Genomic DNA, 19765 nt, shown 5'->3' on the forward strand with positions numbered 1-19765 from the left:
GGTGGTGCCTGGGGGCGGGGCTTCGACTGGGTCACGCCCGCAGCCTTAACCCCGCCCTCTGCTCCAAGCAGGCCCCTCCTTCCGGGTGCTGAGCCCGGTGGATCTGGCTGTGGTGCTGGCGGACCCCCACTGCATTGAGGCAATAGTAAAGGAGAAGGTCCTTGTTAATCTCAACTCGGTGCTTTTCTGGGTGAGACTAGGTGGAGAAGAGGCGCTGAGGTGATGGCGGAGCTACTGGGGCAGTATACCTGTTAGAAGCCCGCGGTTATTTGAACGGAGCCTGGGTCCTCCCGCTGGCCTCCTGACCCCTTCATTTCTGCCCCCACCCCCAGGTTAAGCTCAGTGATAAAAGGTCTTGCTTTGACCAGGGAATTAGTGGACATCACCTCATGAAGACCTCCATGCTCATCAAGGTGTGTGGTCCAAGCCTGGAGGGTAGGGATGCAGATGAGGGGAAGGACTAAGCCATGGGGTCCCGTCTCATCTCCTGCTCCTACTCGCAGGTGTTGGGCTCGTCTGGGCACTGCTTCCAGAACACGAACCAGGGGCCCCATATGCAAGTATTGGACTTGGGGTCCTGGGCCCTGTGCTGGGAGGGAAGGGTGTGGGTCAGTCTCAGCAGGGTGGGATCTGAGGGCTCTAGCTGGGAATCCCATGAATGCCTTCCTAATTTTTTCTTTCTCATACATTTTTATCATTTACCCCACCCAGCCGCCCCCTCCCTCCTTTAATCCATTCATGTTTTCAGGAAGGGCTGCATTGCATAGATCGTACACAAATTTGTGTGTTCCTTCTGATACTGTTCTTCTAGGGGAAGTTAAGTATCTGTGACGCAGGGCTTGTTTTTCCAACTGGTCCCAAGGTGGCATGTGAACAAGCTTGGCTCTCCCTTCACGCCTTGCTCTTCTCTTGCTCGCTCACACGTGCTTTGTTGAAGCCTTTGGGTCCTTGGTTCTTCACCTGCTATGGAGGCAGGCAGTGAGGCTCTGAGAGATGCAGACGTCTGCTCCGAGTAATCCCCGGAGCTAACAAGTGGTAGAGGAGACCTTGTTCTCATCCACTTCCCTGCCCACTCTCCAGGAGACAGACCCTGGTATTTCTCTTTCCTGGGTTAGTATGCGTGCATGCTAAGTCGCTTCAGTCATGTCCGATCCTTTGCGACCCCATGGACTGTAGCCTGCCAGGCTCCTCTGTTCATGAGATTCTTCAGGCAAGAATACTGGAGTGGGTTGCCATGCCCTCCTCCAGGGGATCTTCCCAGCCAGGCCTTATCTCTTATGTCACCTGCATTGGCAGGTGGGTTCTTACCACTAGTGCCACCTGGGAAGCCTGAGTTGCTATGACCCAGGGCAATTTAAAAAAGGGACTTGTAACAGCTCCCAACTCCTTGGATTACATGGGATATTCAGGGTCAAATGCAAGGAAGAGTGACCACAGCCCAATAACTGTTTCCTGCTAAACTTAGTAGTGCACACTATTTCCCTCTTCATCACAACCCCAGAAAGTCCGTTAATATCTCTATTTGGGCCCAGCAGATCCCTTCCAGGAATCTGATCCACAGCACACAGTTACTGCAAAAGACTTGGAGACATTCTAAGTGTTCATTACTAGGGGAGTGGTTAAATAAAAGGTGGTACATCCATTCAGTGGAAAACTATGCAGCAATTTTAAAAGAACAGAGTGTGTGTTTGGGGGGGGGGTGCGGTGAGTGAATTCCCTAGTGGTCCAGTGGTTAGGAGTCAGTTTTCACTCTTGTGGCCCAGGTTCAATCCCTGGTTGGGGAACTAAGATCCCACAAGCCTTGTGGTGTGGCAAAAAAAAAGAAAAGAAAAAAACAAGAGCAAGGCGGCAGAGATCTCCACATACTGCAACAGTGTATACTTGATATTGATAACATATATTCATGTTTGCTTTTATTTTCATGAAGAGACTATGAGGAAAAGGGCAAGAAAGTATTCATAATGGTTCCCTACTGATTGAATGAGCCCTTCCCTGGTGGCTCAGAAGGTAAAGAGTCTACCTGCAGTGCGTGAGACCTGGGTTTGATCCCTGGGTTAGGAAGATCGCCTGAAGAAGGAAATGGCAACCCACTCCAGTATTCTTGCCTGGAAAATCCCATGGACAGAGGAGCCTAAGTGGGCTACAGTCCATAGGGTCACAAAGAGTTGGATATGACTGAGTAACTTCACCTTCTTTCTTTCTTTACTGGTTGAATAGGGAAGAGTCAGGACAGTTGGAAGATAGGAATGGAAGTGAAATTTTCACTGTGTATATATGTGTGTGTCTGTGTGTGTATCCCAATATACATCCACTTATCTATCTATCTGACCATGATACCCGCCTAAAGATTGCTTTTAAAAAGTCAATGATTTTTTAAAAAGCGTCTACTCTTTTTTTATTGTAGCTTTTTACAAAAATGATTTTTTTAATCTTTGGGTGCACTGGGTTCTCCTTGCTATGTGCAGGCTTTCTCTAGTTGCATCAAGTGGGGGCCACTCTTCACTGTGGTGCATGGGCTTCTCACTGGGGTGGCTTCTCTTGTTGCAAGACACAGGCTCTAGGCATGTGGGCTTCAGTAGTTGCAGCACTTGGGCTCAGTAGTTATGACTCCTGGACTCCAGAGCACAGGTTCAATAGTTGTGGCACTTGGGCTTAGTTGCTCCAAGGCTTGTGAGATCTTCCCGGATCAGGGATCAATGCATCCTGCATTGGCAGGTGGACTCTTCACCACTGAGCCACCAGGGAAGCCCCAAGATACTGTATGTTAAAAGGTGATGTGCACTAGGAGAAAAAGAAACAGGCAAGAGGCATAGGTAGGGAAGCCTTTTCCATAGGATGGCTTGGGGAAGACCCTGCTGAGGAGGAAATATTTGAGCAAAGACTTGAAGGAGATGTGGGCATGCAGTTATGTATCAGGAGGCATGCCAGTGAGAGGGGACAGATAGCAGAGGCCTGGAGATGGGAGTATGTTTCCTGTCTTAGACTAAAGGAATAGCAAGGAGCAAGCATGGCTGGAGCAGGGTGTACAAGGAGGATGGTGGAGAGAGATGAGGTTGAAGAAGTATTGAGCAGGTCACATAGGAGGCATCTGAGCAGCGGGGTGACTCAGGTTTCAAAGAGTCCATCTGGCTGCAAGTGTGGGACAGCCTGGAGGGGAGAGACAGGAGCAGGGAGACCACGGGGAAAAGAAGATTGGGCCAGCCCAAGTAGGGCAGAAGAGTTGGGGGAAGAGAGTGGCTCTATCTTGAACTCTAGAGACAACAGGATTTCTGAATGGACTGGATGTGGAGTTGAGAGAAAGAGAGGTTTCCAGGAAGAAACCAAGGCTTTTTAGCTTGAACACGGAGGGATGGAGTGCCATGAACAGAGGTGGATTGTGGAAAGATTGAATCTGAGAAATCTTTGCAGTGATTCAGTGGCTGATAGGTGTAAAGTCTTTGGCTCAGGTGCAATCTGTGGCCAAAACCCCTCTCCACAGAAGCCAGCAAGCCCAGATTGCAGTCTCTAGACGCCCATGTCCTTCTGACAATGCGGTGAAATCCTTGGGCCCTAACCCCAGAATAGGCCAGGAACCTTTCATTCCCAAGATACTGAACTCCCATCCTGGGCCCTACTTCCCTCATGTATCCCATGCTTCCCCCAAGTCTACTGTTGAGGAAATCAGGCTCCAGCTCAGCTTTTCATTGTCTTAGTTTTTGGCTATGCAGGCTTGTGGGATCTTAGTTCCCCAACCAGAAATTGAACCCAGACCCTTGGCAGTGAAATCAGAGTCCTAACCACTGGACCACCAGGGAATTCCCTCAGCTTCAGCCAATTAAAGTCCAACAAGGAGCTGGGACTTCCCTGGTGGCTCAGACTGTAAAGAATCTGCCTGCAATGCAGGAGACCTAGGTTTGATCCCTGAGTTGGGAAGATCCCCTGGAGGGGGAAATGGCAACCCACTCCAGTATTCTTGCCTGGGAAATCCCATGGACAGAAGAACCTGGCTGGCTACAGTCCATGAGGTCACAAAGAGTTTGACATGACTGAATGACTAACACACACAGAGGAGCTGGCTGCTTCATAGGTGTAGGTGTTAGTGGTTTTGTATGTCTTATTCTGAAGGCAGTTGGTAGCCACCTGACTCAGTTTGAATCCCACCTCTACCACATTCCCAGCCATGTGTGTGACTTCAGATAATTAATAAGTGACATGACTTCTCTGTGTCTCACTTTTGCCATCTCGTTAAATGGAGCTGTTAATGGTCTATATTATGCAAGATTGTTTTGAGGATTAAACCAACTTGAATATGTAAAGCTCTGCGCAGAATCCTTCCATGCCTTGTGCACAGTAAGAGCTATGCAAGCCCTTGCTGTTTCTATTGTTTTACCGGTAATAATAATAACCAGCTTGGCCCTAGTGAGGGTGAGCCTGGCAGGTAGTGATGGTGTGTGGGGGAGGAGGGGTGTCCCTCCTGCCGGACCCCCAGAACCAGGCTTTTCTCCTCCCCCTCAGAGCAACCTGATGGTGCCAGTGCTTATTGGCTGCCCTCCAGGCAAGCGCCTGGCCTTCGACATCACCTACACGGTGCAGTACAACCGCGTGCAGAACAAACACTACTTCGACTGCGTCAAAGTGGACCCGGAGATGCCCTGCTTTCTCTTCCGGGACAGTGGGTGTCCAGCGCCCTCTCCTTTGCTCTCCCCGGCCCTTCCTGCCTGCCCGCTCACTGCCCCCACCCCCACCCATCCTCTGCTCTTCCTTTGGGTCCTTTCATCTCTCCTCCTTCCCCTCTCTCATTTCTCCTCCCGGCCTCCACCCCTCCGACCCCACAGTCTTCTACCCATTCTTCTTGATCCAAGATTTGGTGACGGGCGATTCTGGCAGTTTCCAGGGCAGGTAAAGTGGGGGCCAAGCCGGCGGCTGACGGGAGTGGGCTGGGGGCAAGGGACTGGGGTGGGGCGCAGAGAAAAGGGGGTGGTAGAGGTGAGGCAGGACTCCAGACAGCCCCTTCGAATCTCTGCTCCCCACAGCTACGTGCTGAAGGTGGTGGGCGGCGGGCCCACCCTTGACACCATCAAGGAATACAGCGAGGAGGAAATCTACCGCTTCAACAGCCCCCTGGACAAGTAATTCCTGTGGGACCAGGCCCATAATCGGCCCTTCTTCCCCTGCAGGCCCCCTCCAGCTGCCCAGCCACAGACCAAACCTGGGCTGCAAGCCATACCCACAGGGCCCCGCCCACAGCGCAGGCTCCCAGGCTCCTGCAAACTCTAGCCCTCCTGTGGCATGAAGCTCCACCCACCCAATCCCCACCCCTTTCCCCACCTCCTTTTGGGGCCTCGGTCCGCTGAGGCCCCGTCCCCCACTGAGGTTACCCCTGCCTGCGCAGGACTGGCAGCCTCATCTGGACCACGGAGAACACAATGACCACCAAGGACTTGTCCTTCAACATCATGTCCCACAACAGTTTAGGCATCGAGTGAGTGCCTGGGCCGACTGCAGGCCCCTTCTCCCCCATCTGCCCACATTCTGTCGGGCCTTTCCATCCATTCTGCCTCCGGGAGACTCCTAGGTTCTCAAGCTACACTGACTGTCTGTATTCCTCGAATGAGACTGACTTTGACCTTTATGCGAACTGGATCCTCTATCCACAGGACTGGTCCTTCTTAATCTTTCTTCAGGCCTTAGTTCAGATGCCACTTCCTCCAGGAGGACTTTTCTGACTGTTCTAGGTGGGACGGTTGGCTCTCTCATCCTCCTGTACCTTCCCTATTCTCACCCTGACCCTCTGAGCTGTCACTGTCTCTCGTGGATTCTGCCTCTCTTAAAAATCCAGGTCTAGAATAGATAACATAGTATTTGTTGAATAAGACAGTGAACAAATTCATTCATTCTTGGTAGGCATTTATTGACCTTTGAATGGAGGTATCAATGAATGAATAAAAAAATGAAGTAATAAGTTAGCATATAGCAGGAATTCCCTGGTGGTCCAGTGGTTACGACTTTATGCTTCCACTGCTGGAGGCTTGATCCCTGGTTGGGGAACTAAGATCCTGCAAGCTGTGTGGCATGGCCAGGAGAAAAAAAAAATTAGCATATAGGGCCTCAGTAGCTGTTTTTTTTTTTTAAGTTCTCAAAATTTTTATTACGAACAGAACAGTGACAGAATATAAGCTTACAACTGTTGTTGTTTAGTCTATGGGGTCACACAGAGTCAGACACGACTGAAGCAACTTAGCAGCAGCAGCAGCAGGAGCAGCAGTCTATAATTTGTATCTGACTCTTTGCCACCCCGTGGACTGTAGCCTGCCAGGCTCCTCTGTCCATGAAATTTCCCAAGCATAAATAAGTATTTTTGATTTAATCAATGAAAGAAAATGATGCCATAAGCAAATAAAGGAAACGAATGAGTGAACAAAGTAACCAACTTGCACCTAGGCAGTATTCAACCTGCATTTATTGACTATATGAAAAAAGGAATGAAGATGTGGCTTTGTACCTAGCAGCTGCTCCAGCTCTATTTGTGCCATGAAGGAATAAAAGCAGTAAGGAATAAATGAGGAACTGGCACATCATAGGTATACAATCTATAATCTAGACAAATACATGGGAACAGAGGAATTGACAACTCCCCTAAAGAAGGGAGGAAAAGAGTGGATAAACAAACAGCCTGTCTCCTGGGAGGGGGTCAGTCAGCCTTCCCAGTTGAATGAGTGGAGGCGTGAATCAGGGAGAGAAGTAGGAGGTTGCAGCGAGTTAGTGCTCGTCCAGAACTAGTTGGGTAGAGCGGAAGATCAGGGGCTGTCATGCGCTAGGCATGATTTGTCCCACAAGTGCCTGAACTTGCTCCCCCAGGTGGCTATGTCAGGAGAACTCGCCGTGCCATGACACCATTCCCTACCACATCTTTGCCCCTGAATTCTTCTTCAAGGTGTTGGTGAGCAATAGGTGAGGCACACACACAGCTGAGGCGGGATCGGGGGCTTCCTGGGGGAGGTGCCCACCTCCTCCCCACCCCATCCTGACCCCCATCCCCACCAGAGGCGTGGACAAGAGCACCTATTGTGACTACCAGCTCACCTTTCTGCTGCACATCCATGGGCTCCCGCTCAGTGCCAAGCGGGCCTTCCTCATCCTCCTGGTAAGTGGCTGCCCTGGAGCTGCTCTGCCTGGTGGAGGCACGCCCCTGACCCCGAACCCAGACCGCCTACCATCGCCTGTTGGCCCATTTCCTGCAGGTGTCAGCCAGCTTGTTTGTTGGTCTGGTGATTCTCTACATCGTCTGCTGCCTTCTGTCGCCCTACATGGTGAAGTTTTGCAATATCCTTCGATGGAAGATCAACAGCATCATTGGCTTAGAATCTTACTACACCTACAGTACCCCCTCCGACAGCAGGGCCTTTAGCCACTCCGGGACCGTGTCTTGGAGAAACTCCAGGTTAAACTCCAGGGTTTTCTACAAGGGAGCAGAGGAGAACAAGGCTGAAACTTAAGGACTCCTTGAAAAGGAAGTCTACCACCTAAGCCTCTGGCCTTCCCCAGCCACCACCCACCCTTGTCTCTTATGTCCTGGGTTGCCTTGGACATGTAACCTATTGCTTGGTCATCCTAGGCCTTTCTCCCTGTTTCGCTTGAATTTTCACTTCACGTTTCAGCATCAGCTATGGAACCTTGTAAGGACTCGTGTTCAGTTAGTTTGTACCACCCAGCTGCATAGGTTATTAAAATATCAAAATCCTCCTATGCCAAGCTGGTGCATAGTGACTTCTCTGTATGCCTGCTGGCTCAACCCTTCCCCAGAGTGCCCCAGACCTCCCTACAGTCCAGCAGGGTCCTCCATGACCCAGGTCCGTTGCCATGGCCTGCAGTCTGTTCTGATTGTTCAGTGCCTAGGTTTAAAGCTAATTGTGAAAGATTTTGCATGGCAGCACCTATCTACTGTCTAATTTAAGGAAGGGTCACTGGGGAGGTTTAGATTTTGGTTTTAGTTGCAAGTAGCAAAAATTTCTGTGGTCCGCATGGAAATGGTAATTTATGGACTTTGTTAGGACAGGCTTCAGGTACAGCTTGATCCAGAAGCTTCAATGTCCATAGAATTCTGGCTCCATTTCTCTAGCCTTCCCTGCCCTGCCCTCATCTGAGGGTGGTCTCTGACCTCAGGCCAGTGCATCTCACAGTCTGAGGCAGCGCATCCATATGGTTTATTATCCAGAGGAAAAAAGGGGCTGGAGTCCAACATTCCCAGGCAAAAGTCCTATTGGTCACTCTGATTGGATGGGGTTGAATCATAAACTCAATACTTTGCCACTCACTCTGCCAGACGGATGAGACCTTGTTTGGCTTAAGCCCTTCAGAACCCACCCCTGGAGCTGAGGGTTGTCCATCCCATCCTAATCTCTTGCTTATGTGGGGAAGGGATGTTCTTGTAAGGAACATGTGTGTCAAGAAGGGGAAAAGGAGGACTTCCCTGGTGGTCCAGTGGTTAAGAATCCATCTGCCAATGCAGGGGACATGGGTTCCATCTCTGGTCCAGGAAGATCCCACATACCTTGGGGCAACTAAGCCCATGCACTCCAACTATTGAGCCCCCGCACTCTAGAACCTGGGAGCCACAACTTCCGAGCCGGTGCACCACAACTACCGAAGCTTGCGCGCCCTAGAGCCCGTGCTCTGCAGCAAGAGAAGCCACTGCAAAGAAAAGCCTGCATGGTGCAAAGAGAGCATATCCTCCACTTGCCACAACTAGAGAAAACCCACACCCAGCAACAAAAACCCAGCACAGCCAATAAATAAAAATTTAAAAATAAAAAAGAAGGGAAAACGGAGACCAAAAGTCAAAAAGCAAATGTGCCCATGTCGTCCACCCAGTAGGCTCCACTCTAGCCTTGGGTGGTTTAGATAGAGGTCTTGGGTGGAGTGACTGTGCAAGTCCTCTGACCAGCCCCTCCACTCCTTCACTGTAGAAGCAGAGCCCCAGGGGACACTCCCTCTGAGGGGTTGCCAGGGCAGACAGCTGGACCAGCTTGTCTGTGCTGAGGCAGCATAGCTCCAGAGCGGGCAAGGCCACTGAGGTCACATTATAGAGCTTGGGAATCATCAGAGGAGCATTCAGAGTGGAGAAACTGAAGGACGTGGTCAGATGTAGAAGGATGCTCTGGCTGCCCTGTGGAGGACAGCTCAGCTCTCAAGGCAGCAGGCCAGGGACTGGCGCAGGAGGGGACGGTGCTGGACCGAAGCCTGGTGTAGGGAGGAGGAGAGGGGGCAGGCAGGAGGGATGCTCAGGAGGTCTAGTGAACAGGCTGTGAGGCTGGCAGGCCATGGAAGGGGAGTGGGTGCTTTTAGGAAAAGGTCCAGGCTTCTACCCTGGGGACTGGGGGACAAAGAGGCTATTTCTGAGATGAAAACTGAGGAAAAGGAACAGGTTAGGGGGAGATACTGAGACCATTTTGGGTCACAGTAGGTGTGGGAGGTCCCAGAGACTTCTAAAGGAGTCTATTCAGGAGGCTGTGGGAACCTCAGGTCTGGGGTTCAGCAGGGAGGTCAGTGATGGCCAGGCAATATGCACACAAATCAACGGTACAGATTTATCAACAAAATTCATCGCACTAATGCAAATTAAGGAGAATGACGAGACGACATCCCATTTTGACCTAAGTCCATTTGAGCTGCTGTAACGGAAGACCATAGACTAGGTGGCTTACAAATAACGGAAATTTATTTCTCATACTGCTGGAGGCTGGGAAGTCCCAGATCAAGGCGCCGGCAGATGTGCTGTCTGGTGAGAACCTGCTTCCTGGTTCATGGGTGACCATCTTTGTACTGTGTCCTCATGTGGCAGCCACCAGGGCTTCCCTGGTGCTCAGTGGTAAAGAACACGCCTGCCAATGCAGGAGATGCGGGTTCATTCGCTGGGTGGGGAAGATTCCCTAGAGAAGGAAATGGCAACCCACTCCAGTATTCTTGTTTGCAGAATCCCCATGGATAGAGGAGCCTGGAGGGCTAGAGTCCATGAGGTTGCAAAGAGTCAGACACGCCTGAGCGACTAAACAACTGACAACGCATGGTAGAAAGGATGAGGAAGGTCATTGGGGCCTCTTTTATATGGGCACTGATCTCAATTACGAGGGTCCTGCCCTCACAACCTAATCCCCTCCTGATACAGTTACATTCGGGGTTAGGTTTCAACATAGGAATTTGTGTGGGACTCAAACTTTCAGTCTATAGCAGATCCCTTTTTTTAGATTAGCAAGTAATCGTCACGATGTTCTATTAGGAAAATTCTATCATTATCCCCATTTCATAGATGAAGAAACAGAGGCTCAGGTGTGCCACCTGTATGATTACATGAATAGGTATTTGCAAAACCTTTTTTCTAAAATTCAACATCCATTTCTTGTATTAACCCTAAATCAGATAGAAATAGAAGGAAGTTGAGCAAGGTTATCAAATTACCTGATTGCTAAAGACAGATGGCATATGGCAGACGGCAATTAAATGCCAAAGCCATTTTCAATAAAATTTTATAGGTAGAGTCCACATACATGAAAAACAGCTAATAAACATGTTCAGTTAAGTTGAAGTACACAAAATCGACCCCAAAATCAGTTGCATTTCTATACACAAGCAATGAATAATCAGAAAAAGATTTTTAAAAAACAATCCTACTTACAACAAAAAGAATAAAATATTTAAGAATAAATTTATACAATGAGGAAAAAGACTTGTGTACTGAAAAGTACACAATATTGCTGAAAGGAATTAAAGACTTAAATAAATGGAGAGACATCCCATGTTCATGAATCAACATTGTTGGCAATACCATCTGTATTAGTTTGCTAGGGCTGCCATAACAAAACACCTTTTAAGATCTTTTATGATTGGTTTCTGAGGCCTCTCTTGGCTTGCTGATGACTGCCCTCTGGTAGTGTCCTCACAGTCTTTCCTCTGTGTGGTCATGTCACTGGTATCTCTTCGTGTGTCCAAATGTACTCCTCTTATAAAGACACCTTTCAGATTGGATTAGGGTCCACTGGGCCTTGTTTTAAAATAATCACCTTTTAAAAGACGGATTTCAGGTCTTAGTTGCAGCATGGGGACTCTCTAGTCGTGGCACCCAGGCTTAGTTGCCACCCAGCATGTGAAATCTTAGTTCCCTGTGTGTTGGTCGTTCAGTCGTGTCCAACTCTTTGCAACCGCATGGACTGTAGCCCACCAGGTTCTTCTGTCCATGGAATTTCCCAGTCAAGAATACTGGAGTGTGTTTCTATTTCTTCCTCCAGGGGATATTCCTGACCCAGGGATCAAACCTGGGTTTACCCATGTTGCAGGTAGATTCTTCACCATCCGAGCCACCAGGAAAGCCCCTGACCAGGGATCAAACCCATGTCCCCATGCATTACAAGGCAGATTCTTAACCACTGGACCACCAAGGGAGTACTGAAAATAATCCCCTTTTTAAAGGTCCTACCTAAAGAGCATATTAAAAAGCAGAGATGTTACTTTGCCAACAAAGGTCCGTCTAGTCAAGGCTATGGTTTTTCCAGTGGTCATGTATGGATGTGAGAGTTGGACTGTGAAGAAAGCTGAGCACCGAAGAATTGATGCTTTTGAACTGTGGTATTGGAGAAGACTCTTGAGAGTCCCTTGAATTGCAAGGAGATCCAACCAGTTCATCCTAAAGGAGATCAACCCTGGGATTGCTTTGGAGGGAATGATGCTAAAGCTGAAACTCCAGTACTTTGGCCACCTCATGCGAAGAGTTGACTCATTGGAAAAGACTCTGAAGCTGGGAGGGATTGGGGGCAGGAGGAGAAGGGGACGACAGAGGATGAGATGGCTGGATGGCATCACCGACTCGATGGACATGAGTCTGAATGAACTCCAGGAGATGGTGATAGACAGGGAGGCCTGGTGTGCTGCAATTCATGGGGTCACAGAGTTGGACACGACTGAGCGACTGAACTGAACTGATCTCCAAATACAGCCCTGTTCTGAGGTCCTGGGGGTTAAGGCTTCAGCATATACATTTTAGGGGAATACTATTTAGTCCATAACATGACCCATAGTGCTATACAGATTCAGTGCAATCTCTAGCAAAATCCCAATGGCAATTTTGAACATCTTGAAACTCATATGGAATTGCAAGGGACTCCAAATAGCCAACATTACCTTGAAACAGAAGAACAAAGTTGGAGGACTCATACTTTCTGTTTCAAAATTGCAAAGCTACAGTAATCAAAACAGTGTCTGACTGGCATAAAGACAGACATACAGACCAGTGTAATGGAACACAGAGCTCAAAATAAACCCTCACATATAGTCAATTGATATTTGACCAGGTGCCAAGACCCATCCAAGAAGAAAGGACACTCTTAACAACAAATGGTACTGGGAAAACTGGATGTCCACATGCAAAGGGAAAAAGTAGGCCCTTCTCTTATGCCAGGTACAAAAATTAACCAAAATCAAACCATATTTCTAAATTTAAGGGACTTCCCTGGTGGTCCGGTGGTTAGGACTCCCTACTCCGAATGAAGGGAGCCTAGGTTTGATCCCTGGTCAGGGAACTAGATCCCACATGATGCAGCTAAGACCCGGTAGAGCCAAATAGATCAATAATTTAAAAAAAAAAAAGATGAAAAAACGATGATTTTAAAACAGAAGATTTCTAAATTTAAGAATTAAAACTACCAGGAATTCCCTGGTGATCCAGTGGTTAAGACTCAGCACTTTTACTGCCGTCAGCCTGGGTTCAATCCTTGATCAAGAAACCAAGATCCCACAAGGAATGCAGGATGGAAAAAAAAGTTAAAGCTATAAAAAAAAAAATAGGGGGAAATCTTTGATATGTCAATGGTTTCTTAAGTATGATGCCAAAAGTACAGGCAACATAAATTGAACCTCATCAAAATTTAAAACTTTTGTGAATCAAAGGATACGATCAAGACCAAAAAACCCAACCCATAGAATAGGAGAAAATATTTGTAAATCATGTATCTGATCAAGACTACAGTATAGAAAATGAAAAACTTCTGTAACCATAAGCAATTCAATTAAAAATGGCCAAAGACTCGAATAGAGATTTTTCCAAAAAAGATATGTAAAATAACCAATAAACACATGAAAAGATCATTAATTTTTTTTAATGAAAAGATCATTAAAAGCGCATTCAACATCATTAATGATCAGGGAAAGTAAAGTCAAAACCACAGTGAGATATCCCTTCACACCTATTCAGTTCAGTCACTCAGTCGTGTCCGACTCTTTGCGACCCCATGAATTGCAGCACGCCAGGCCTCCCTGTCCATCACCAGCTCCCGGACTTCACTCAGACTCACGTCCATCGAGTCGGTGATGCCATCCAGCCATTTCATCCTCTGTCATCCCCTTCTCCTCCTGCCCCCAATCCCTCCCAGCATCTGAGTCTTTTCCAATGAGTCAACTCTTTGCATGAGGTGGCCCAAGTACTGGAGTTTCAGCCCCAGCATCATTCCTTCCAAAGAAAACTCAGGGCTGATCTCCTTCAGAATGGATTGGTTGGATCTCCTTGCAGTCCAAGGGACTCTCAGGAGTCTTCTCCAACACCACAGTTCAAAAGCATCAATTCTTTGGCGCTCAGCTTTCTTCACAGTCCAACTCTTACATACATACATGACCACTGGAAAACCATAGCCTTGACTAGACGGACCTTAGTCGGCAAAGTAATATCTCTGCTTTTGAATATGCTATCTAGGTTGGTCATAACTTTCCTTCTAAGGAGTAAGCGTCTTTTAATTTCATGGCTGCAGTCACCATCTGCAGTGATTTTGGAGCCCCCAAAACTAAAGTCTGCCACTGTTTCCACTGTTTTCCCATCTATTTCCCGTGAAGTGACGGGACCAGATGCCATGATCTTCGTTTTCTGAATGCTGAGCTTTAACCCAACTCTTTCACTCTCCTCTTTCACTTTCATCAAGAGGCTCTTTAGTTCCTTTTCACTTTCTGCCACAAGGTTGGTGTCATCTGCATATCTGAGGTTATTGATATTTCTCCGGGCAATCTTGATTCCAGCTTGTGCTTCTTCCAGCCCAGGGTTTCTCATGATGTACTCTGCATATAACTTAAATAAGCAGGGTGGCAATATACAGCCTTGACGTACTCCTTTTCCTATTTGGAACCAGTCTGTTGTTCCATGTCCAGTTCTGTTGCTTCCTGACCTGCATACAGGTTTCTCAAGAGACACGTCAGGTGGTCTGGTGTTCCCATCTCTTTCAGAATTTTCCATATTATTAGTGATGGTTATAATAATTTAAAAATGACAACAGATACAGCTATTGGCAAGGATATGGAGAAACTGGAACCCTCGTATGTTGCTGGTGGAAATGTAAATTGCTTAGATGCTGTGGAAGAGTTTGGTGGTTCCTCAAAATGATTACCCTAGACTTACTGAGTCATTCAGCAGATCCATTTCTGGATATACAACCCAAAAGTATTGAAAATATGTTCTCAAACAAGTACATGTATATACATGTTCATATCAGCACTATTCACAAAGTCAAAAGGTGAAAACAGCCCAAATGTTCATCAACGGATGAATTGGTAAAGCAAATGTATATCCACACACTGGAGCATTATTCAGCCATAAAAAGGAATGAAGTATTGATGTATTCTGCAACATCTATTAAGGTCAAAACCATAATGGTTTTTGTGAAAGAAGCCAGACATCTAAGGTCATGTATTTTAAGATACCGTTTATATGAAATACCTAGAATAGGCAAATACACAGAGACAGAATGCAGACTGATCATTACCAGGGGTGAGGAAAAAGTAGGGAATGGACAACAACAGCTTAAGGGGAATGGAGTTTCTTTCTGTGATGATGAAAATGTTTTGGAGGTAGGTAGAGGTGTTTTTTTTTTTTTTTTCAGAGGTGGTATTTGCACAACATTGTGGATGTAATTAAGTGACACTGAATTGTTCACTTTAAGATGATTAATTTATGTCAGTTTCACCTCAACATGAAATATATACATATATATATAATGTATACAAAAAACAGTATGATATTTATCAAGAATAAATATTTTAAAAGCAGTATGGGGCTTCCCTGGTGGTCTCATGGTTAAGAATCCACCTGCCAAAGCAGCGGATCCAGAAACATCCCACATGCCACAGAGCAGCTAAGCCCATGTACCACAGCTACTGAGCCAGCACCCTAGAGCTCTCGAGTCACAACTACGGAGGCCACGAGATGCAACTACTGAAGCCCGAGCGTCCTGGATCCTGCGCTCTGCAACAACAGAAGCCATTGCAATGAGAAGCCTGTGCATGTCCACAAAGAGTAGCCCCTGCTTGCCACAACTACAGAAAACCCGCACCGAGCAATGAATAAAAAAAAAAAACAACAAAAAGACAATATGGTATTTATGAAGAATAACTATAGACCAATAGAATATAATGAATGACTTAACAGGTCTGATTACTGAAGAGATTTAATATAAGATATAAATGCTTTTCATATTGGTGAGAAAGTGATAGCTTATCCAATAAATGGTTCTGAAAAAAATTGCCTGTGAGGATATCAAATTTAGATTTCACAACATATGCAAAAATTAATTCAAGTGTTAAAAAAAATGACATGTGGAAAACACAAATACTTTGCCAAGAAGTTTTGGAGAATATTTGTTTTACTCTGACATGGCAAGAACTTCTTGAGCAAAATAGAAAATATGGAATTCACAAAGGGGAAAAACAAGTCATGAAGGGAAAGTTTCATAAATTTGACTATGTAAAAATGAAAACTCTGCATGGCAAAAGATGGTAAATAAATTTTATATATATATATATGTATATATATATTCAGAAAATAAACAATAGGCCAAAGGAAATAGTTGCAACATATATGATAAAATGTTTTCTCTCCAACAAGCAGAAGGGACTATAAATTTTTAGAAAAATGCAATAATCCTGAAGAAAATTTTAGAGAAGAGGAAATTAAAGTGTTTAATAAATGAAGGAAAGGGTCTCAACCTTATTAGTACACAAATCCAAACTAAAGCAACAACATCAGCAATAAAAAAAAAAAAACCAGTGCTTGTCCTGTAACAGACTGGTAAAAGGAAAAAAAATAAGTTCTAAAGCCTAGTAGCCGTGATACCATCAGCACTTTCATTGCTAGTGGAACTGTGAACTGCTACAACTTTGAAAAGCAATCTTATGATGTCTATTAAAATGAAAAATACACCTATCTCAACTCAGTAATCTTAATTCCTAGGATCTGTCCCTTAGCACTAAAACAAATGTATTCAAGCAAATGCATGTAAGAATCTTTAAAAAAACAAAAACCTGTCCACCCATTTTATTGAGAAATGATTCACATACATCCCTGTACGTTTAAGGCATACAGCACGATGGTTTGATATGCATATAATGTGAAATGACCACAATAGGTCCAGCTAACACCCATCTTCTCATATAGACATGAGGTAGGAGACAGTGGGCCTCTCGGCTGAACACCAGGAATTTGTCAAGTGGACTAAAATTCAAGCTTTGTTCTCACCCAGACTCTCCAAGGACAAAGCTAGTGGCAAAAGCTGAGCTTTACTAAAGCAAAGAGACAAAGTGCCCACTCCTGAGGTCAAAAAAGACTTCCCTGTCCACACATACGCAGGAAGACTTCTTGGGGGTCCAAAAGGAAAGGGACTCCATCCCATAACAAGTAAGAAAACGCACCCACAGGCCTCTGTGATGGGATCCATCTTAGAAAAAAGTTGCAGAGGCATCTTGGACTGCAGCATGCCAGGCTTCCTGTCCTTCATGATCTCCCTGAGTTTGCTCAAACTCATGTCCACTGTGTCAGTGATGCCACCCAACCAACTCATCCTCTGTCACCCCCTTCTCCTCCTGTCTTCAATCTTTCCCAGCATCAGGGTCTTTCCCGATGATTCAGCTCTTCGCATCAGGTTGTCAAAGTATTGGAGCTTCAGCTTCAGCATCAGTTCTTCCAATGAATATTCAGGGTTGATTTCCTTTAGGACTGACTGGTTTGATCTTGCAGTCTAAGGGATTCTCCAGAGTCTTCTCCCACACCACAATTCAAAACCATCAATTCTTCAAGGCTCAACCATTTTTATGGTACAACTCTCACATCAGTGCATGACTACTGGAAAAACCATAGCTTTGACTACACAGATCTTTGTCGACAACATGATGTCTCTGCTTTTTAATACACTGCCTAGGTTTGTCACAGCTTTTCTTCCAAGGAGCAAGCGTCTTTTAATTTTATGGCTGCAGTTATCGTCCACAGTGATTTTGGAGAAAATAAAATAAAATAAAATCTGTTAGTGTTTCCACTTTTCCCCCTTCTATTTGCCATGAAATGATGGGATTGGATGTCATGATCTTAGACATCATGGACTGAATCCCACCAGGCTTCTCTGTCCATGGAGTTCTCCAGGCAAGAATACTAGAGTGGGTTGCCCTGCCCTCCTCCAGGGGATCTTTCCCACCCAGGGATGGAAACCACACACTTTATATCTCCTGGCTGGCGAGTTCTTTACTACTAGTGCCACCTAGATTTTTTTTTACTGTACTCCTCACTCTGGATGTCCAAACTCCTCTTTGAGTATGCATTTTTGCTTTGCTTCTGTCTTAAACAACCTGTTTCTCTGTGCTCACCTATACATGTTTCCAGGAGGCAAAAATTGTAAAAACAAGTGCAAAGTCTCAGTACTGTTTTTACAGTTTTTGCCTCCTGGAAACATTCTTACTTTCAAGTGGGAGAAAAAGCCAGGGCCACTTTGCTTCTACCTTCTAGACCCCAGGTGGCCTAAGGGATAGGACTATGTTCAGTTTAGTTCAGTTCAGTTCAGTCTCTCAGTCACGTCCGACTCTTTGCAACCCCATGAATTGCAGCACGCCAGGCCTCCCTGTCCATCACCAACTCCAGGAGTTCACGCAAACTCACGTCCATCGAGTGGGTGATGCCATCCAGCCATCTCATCCTCTGTCGTCCCCTTCTCCTCCTGCCCCCAACCCCTCCCAGCATCAGAGTCTTTTCCAATGAGTCAACTCTTTGACCAGGTTACCCAGGTCTAATCCCCTGGCAGAGAACTAAGATTTTTCTTCAGGACTGCTCATTGCTCTCTCTCTGAGATTAGATATAGTAAAAAGAAAGAAAAAAGGCAAAACATTTCTCTGTGTGATGAGAACTTGTAAGACGTAGTCTCTTACCAACTTTCCTATATATCATAAAGCAGTATTAGCTGCAGTCATATGCTGTACATTACATCCCAGTTATATATAACTAGAAATTTGTACCTTTTGACCACCTTTCTCCAATTCCTCCTCACCTCAAGAATTTTTATTGCAACGCTTGAAAATGGCAAACAAAAATAACCAAAATGTCAATGGGAACCATTAAATGAATTGTGTAGTTACATTGTGGGATATTGTGTAGCTTTTTTTTTTTTTTTTTGAGTTTCAGAAATATGTCCATCAATCTCCAGAGATGTATTTAGCTTACTGCTAAAAGCATGGTGCTTTTTAGAAAATATGTATAGCACTAATATGATGCAGTTTTTCCTTAAAGACTTTTTTTTTTTTTTTTAAAGACACAACTTGGGAATTCCGTGACGGTCCAGTGGTTAGAAGTGGGTGCTTTCACTTAGATGTCCCAGGTTCAATCCCTGATTGGGGAGATTAGATCCTTGGCAAATAGGCTGGGCTGGGCGAACCGCGGGGGGCGGGGGCGGTATTAGCCCAGCGGAGCGTGGATGAAAGACACAATTTACACACTCGTTCATTCATTCAAGAAACATTGTCTTCCTCGCGCTGGGAATACAGCAGTAAAAAGAACTGATAAATATCCCTACCTCTTATGACATTTTAAATGATGGAAGACAAGAGAATTGAGAAAAAGTAGATGTTAAATAGGCAGGGGTGATATAGATGGAGGAATCAGGGGTAGGGATTAGAAAAAAAAATTGGGAATTCCCTGTGTTCTTTAGAAGGAATGATGCTAAAGCTGAAGCTCCAGTACTTTGGCCACCTCATGCGAAGAGTTGACTCATTGGAAAAGACTCAGATGCTGAGAGGGATTGGGGGCTGGACGAAAAGGGGACGACAGAGGATGAGATGGCTGGATGGCATCGCCGACTCGATGAAAGTGAATTTGAGTGAACTCCGGGAGTTGGTGATGGACAGGGAGGCCTGGCGTGCTGCAATTCATGGGGTTGGAAAGAGTCGGACATGACTGAGCGACTGAACTGAACTGAACTGATGGTGGAATTTAAGCCATTAATACTGGATGATTTTTGTAGTGTTTATGCGTATTCGTACAAGCTTGGAGAAAATGTGGAAAGATGCATTGAGAAACTAGTGAGAAAGAACTAGAGTCAAATCTCAGCCGTTAATCTCTTGGAAGTTTACCCAGTCTCTCAAAGCCTCTCTTCCCCCTGTAACATGGGAAGAATAACAGTTAATCAAATGGCTCCACCACCGCCACCTCTTGGTGTAGAAAGAGGTGCCGCGCGGGTGAAATCTCCAAGACACATACCTCAGGGTGAAGCCGGTGCGGCCATATTGGCTACGGGAAATGCGGAGGCGTTGCGACTGCTGCCATTTTCAATTAGGGCAAGGGGCGACTTCCGGTTACCATTTTGAGTGACAGTAGAGGCGGAACTCTGGCTGACAAGCTCATTAAGGGCCGGGCTCCGAGGGCACCTCCCTGAGAGCGACTGAACGCTAAGCCCGGCGGGCGGAGGCAAACCATCGTAGCCCCGCCCCCGATTTAGGGCTCCACCTC

At 46.1% G+C, this 19765-nt stretch overlaps 1 protein-coding gene and 1 long non-coding RNA gene across 11 annotated transcripts in view; one reads left to right on the plus strand and one right to left on the minus strand.

The window, feature by feature from the left end:
- Positions 1–7725, plus strand: part of CATSPERG (cation channel sperm associated auxiliary subunit gamma) — a 30196-nt gene extending 22471 nt beyond the window's left edge. For 6 of the 10 annotated variants that reach the window (XM_060398600.1, XM_060398598.1, XM_060398597.1 and 3 more), the window contains 8 exons: positions 72–190; positions 333–413; positions 504–560; positions 4495–5108; positions 5372–5461; positions 6838–6930; positions 7024–7123; positions 7221–7725. In XM_060398600.1, coding sequence (XP_060254583.1) covers positions 72–190; positions 333–413; positions 504–560; positions 4495–5108; positions 5372–5461; positions 6838–6930; positions 7024–7123; positions 7221–7475 — 1409 coding nt within the window. In that variant the 3' untranslated portion in view covers positions 7476–7725. The remainder of the gene's footprint in view (positions 1–71; positions 191–332; positions 414–503; positions 561–4494; positions 5109–5371; positions 5462–6837; positions 6931–7023; positions 7124–7220) is intronic. The other 4 variants (XM_060398599.1, XM_060398595.1, XM_042230917.2 and 1 more) reach the window with 1 other exon arrangement.
- Positions 5870–19609, minus strand: LOC121816371 (uncharacterized). The gene is made up of 2 exons (XR_006055926.2): positions 19517–19609; positions 5870–7438 (listed from the first exon to the last, which is right to left on the minus strand). It is a non-coding gene; the product is annotated as an uncharacterized LOC121816371 (long non-coding RNA).
- Between the last annotated feature and the right edge of the window lie 156 nt (positions 19610–19765).

The sequence above is a fragment of the Ovis aries genome, chromosome 14, assembly GCF_016772045.2.
Source record: "Ovis aries strain OAR_USU_Benz2616 breed Rambouillet chromosome 14, ARS-UI_Ramb_v3.0, whole genome shotgun sequence".
Lineage (NCBI taxonomy): Eukaryota > Metazoa > Chordata > Mammalia > Artiodactyla > Bovidae > Ovis > Ovis aries.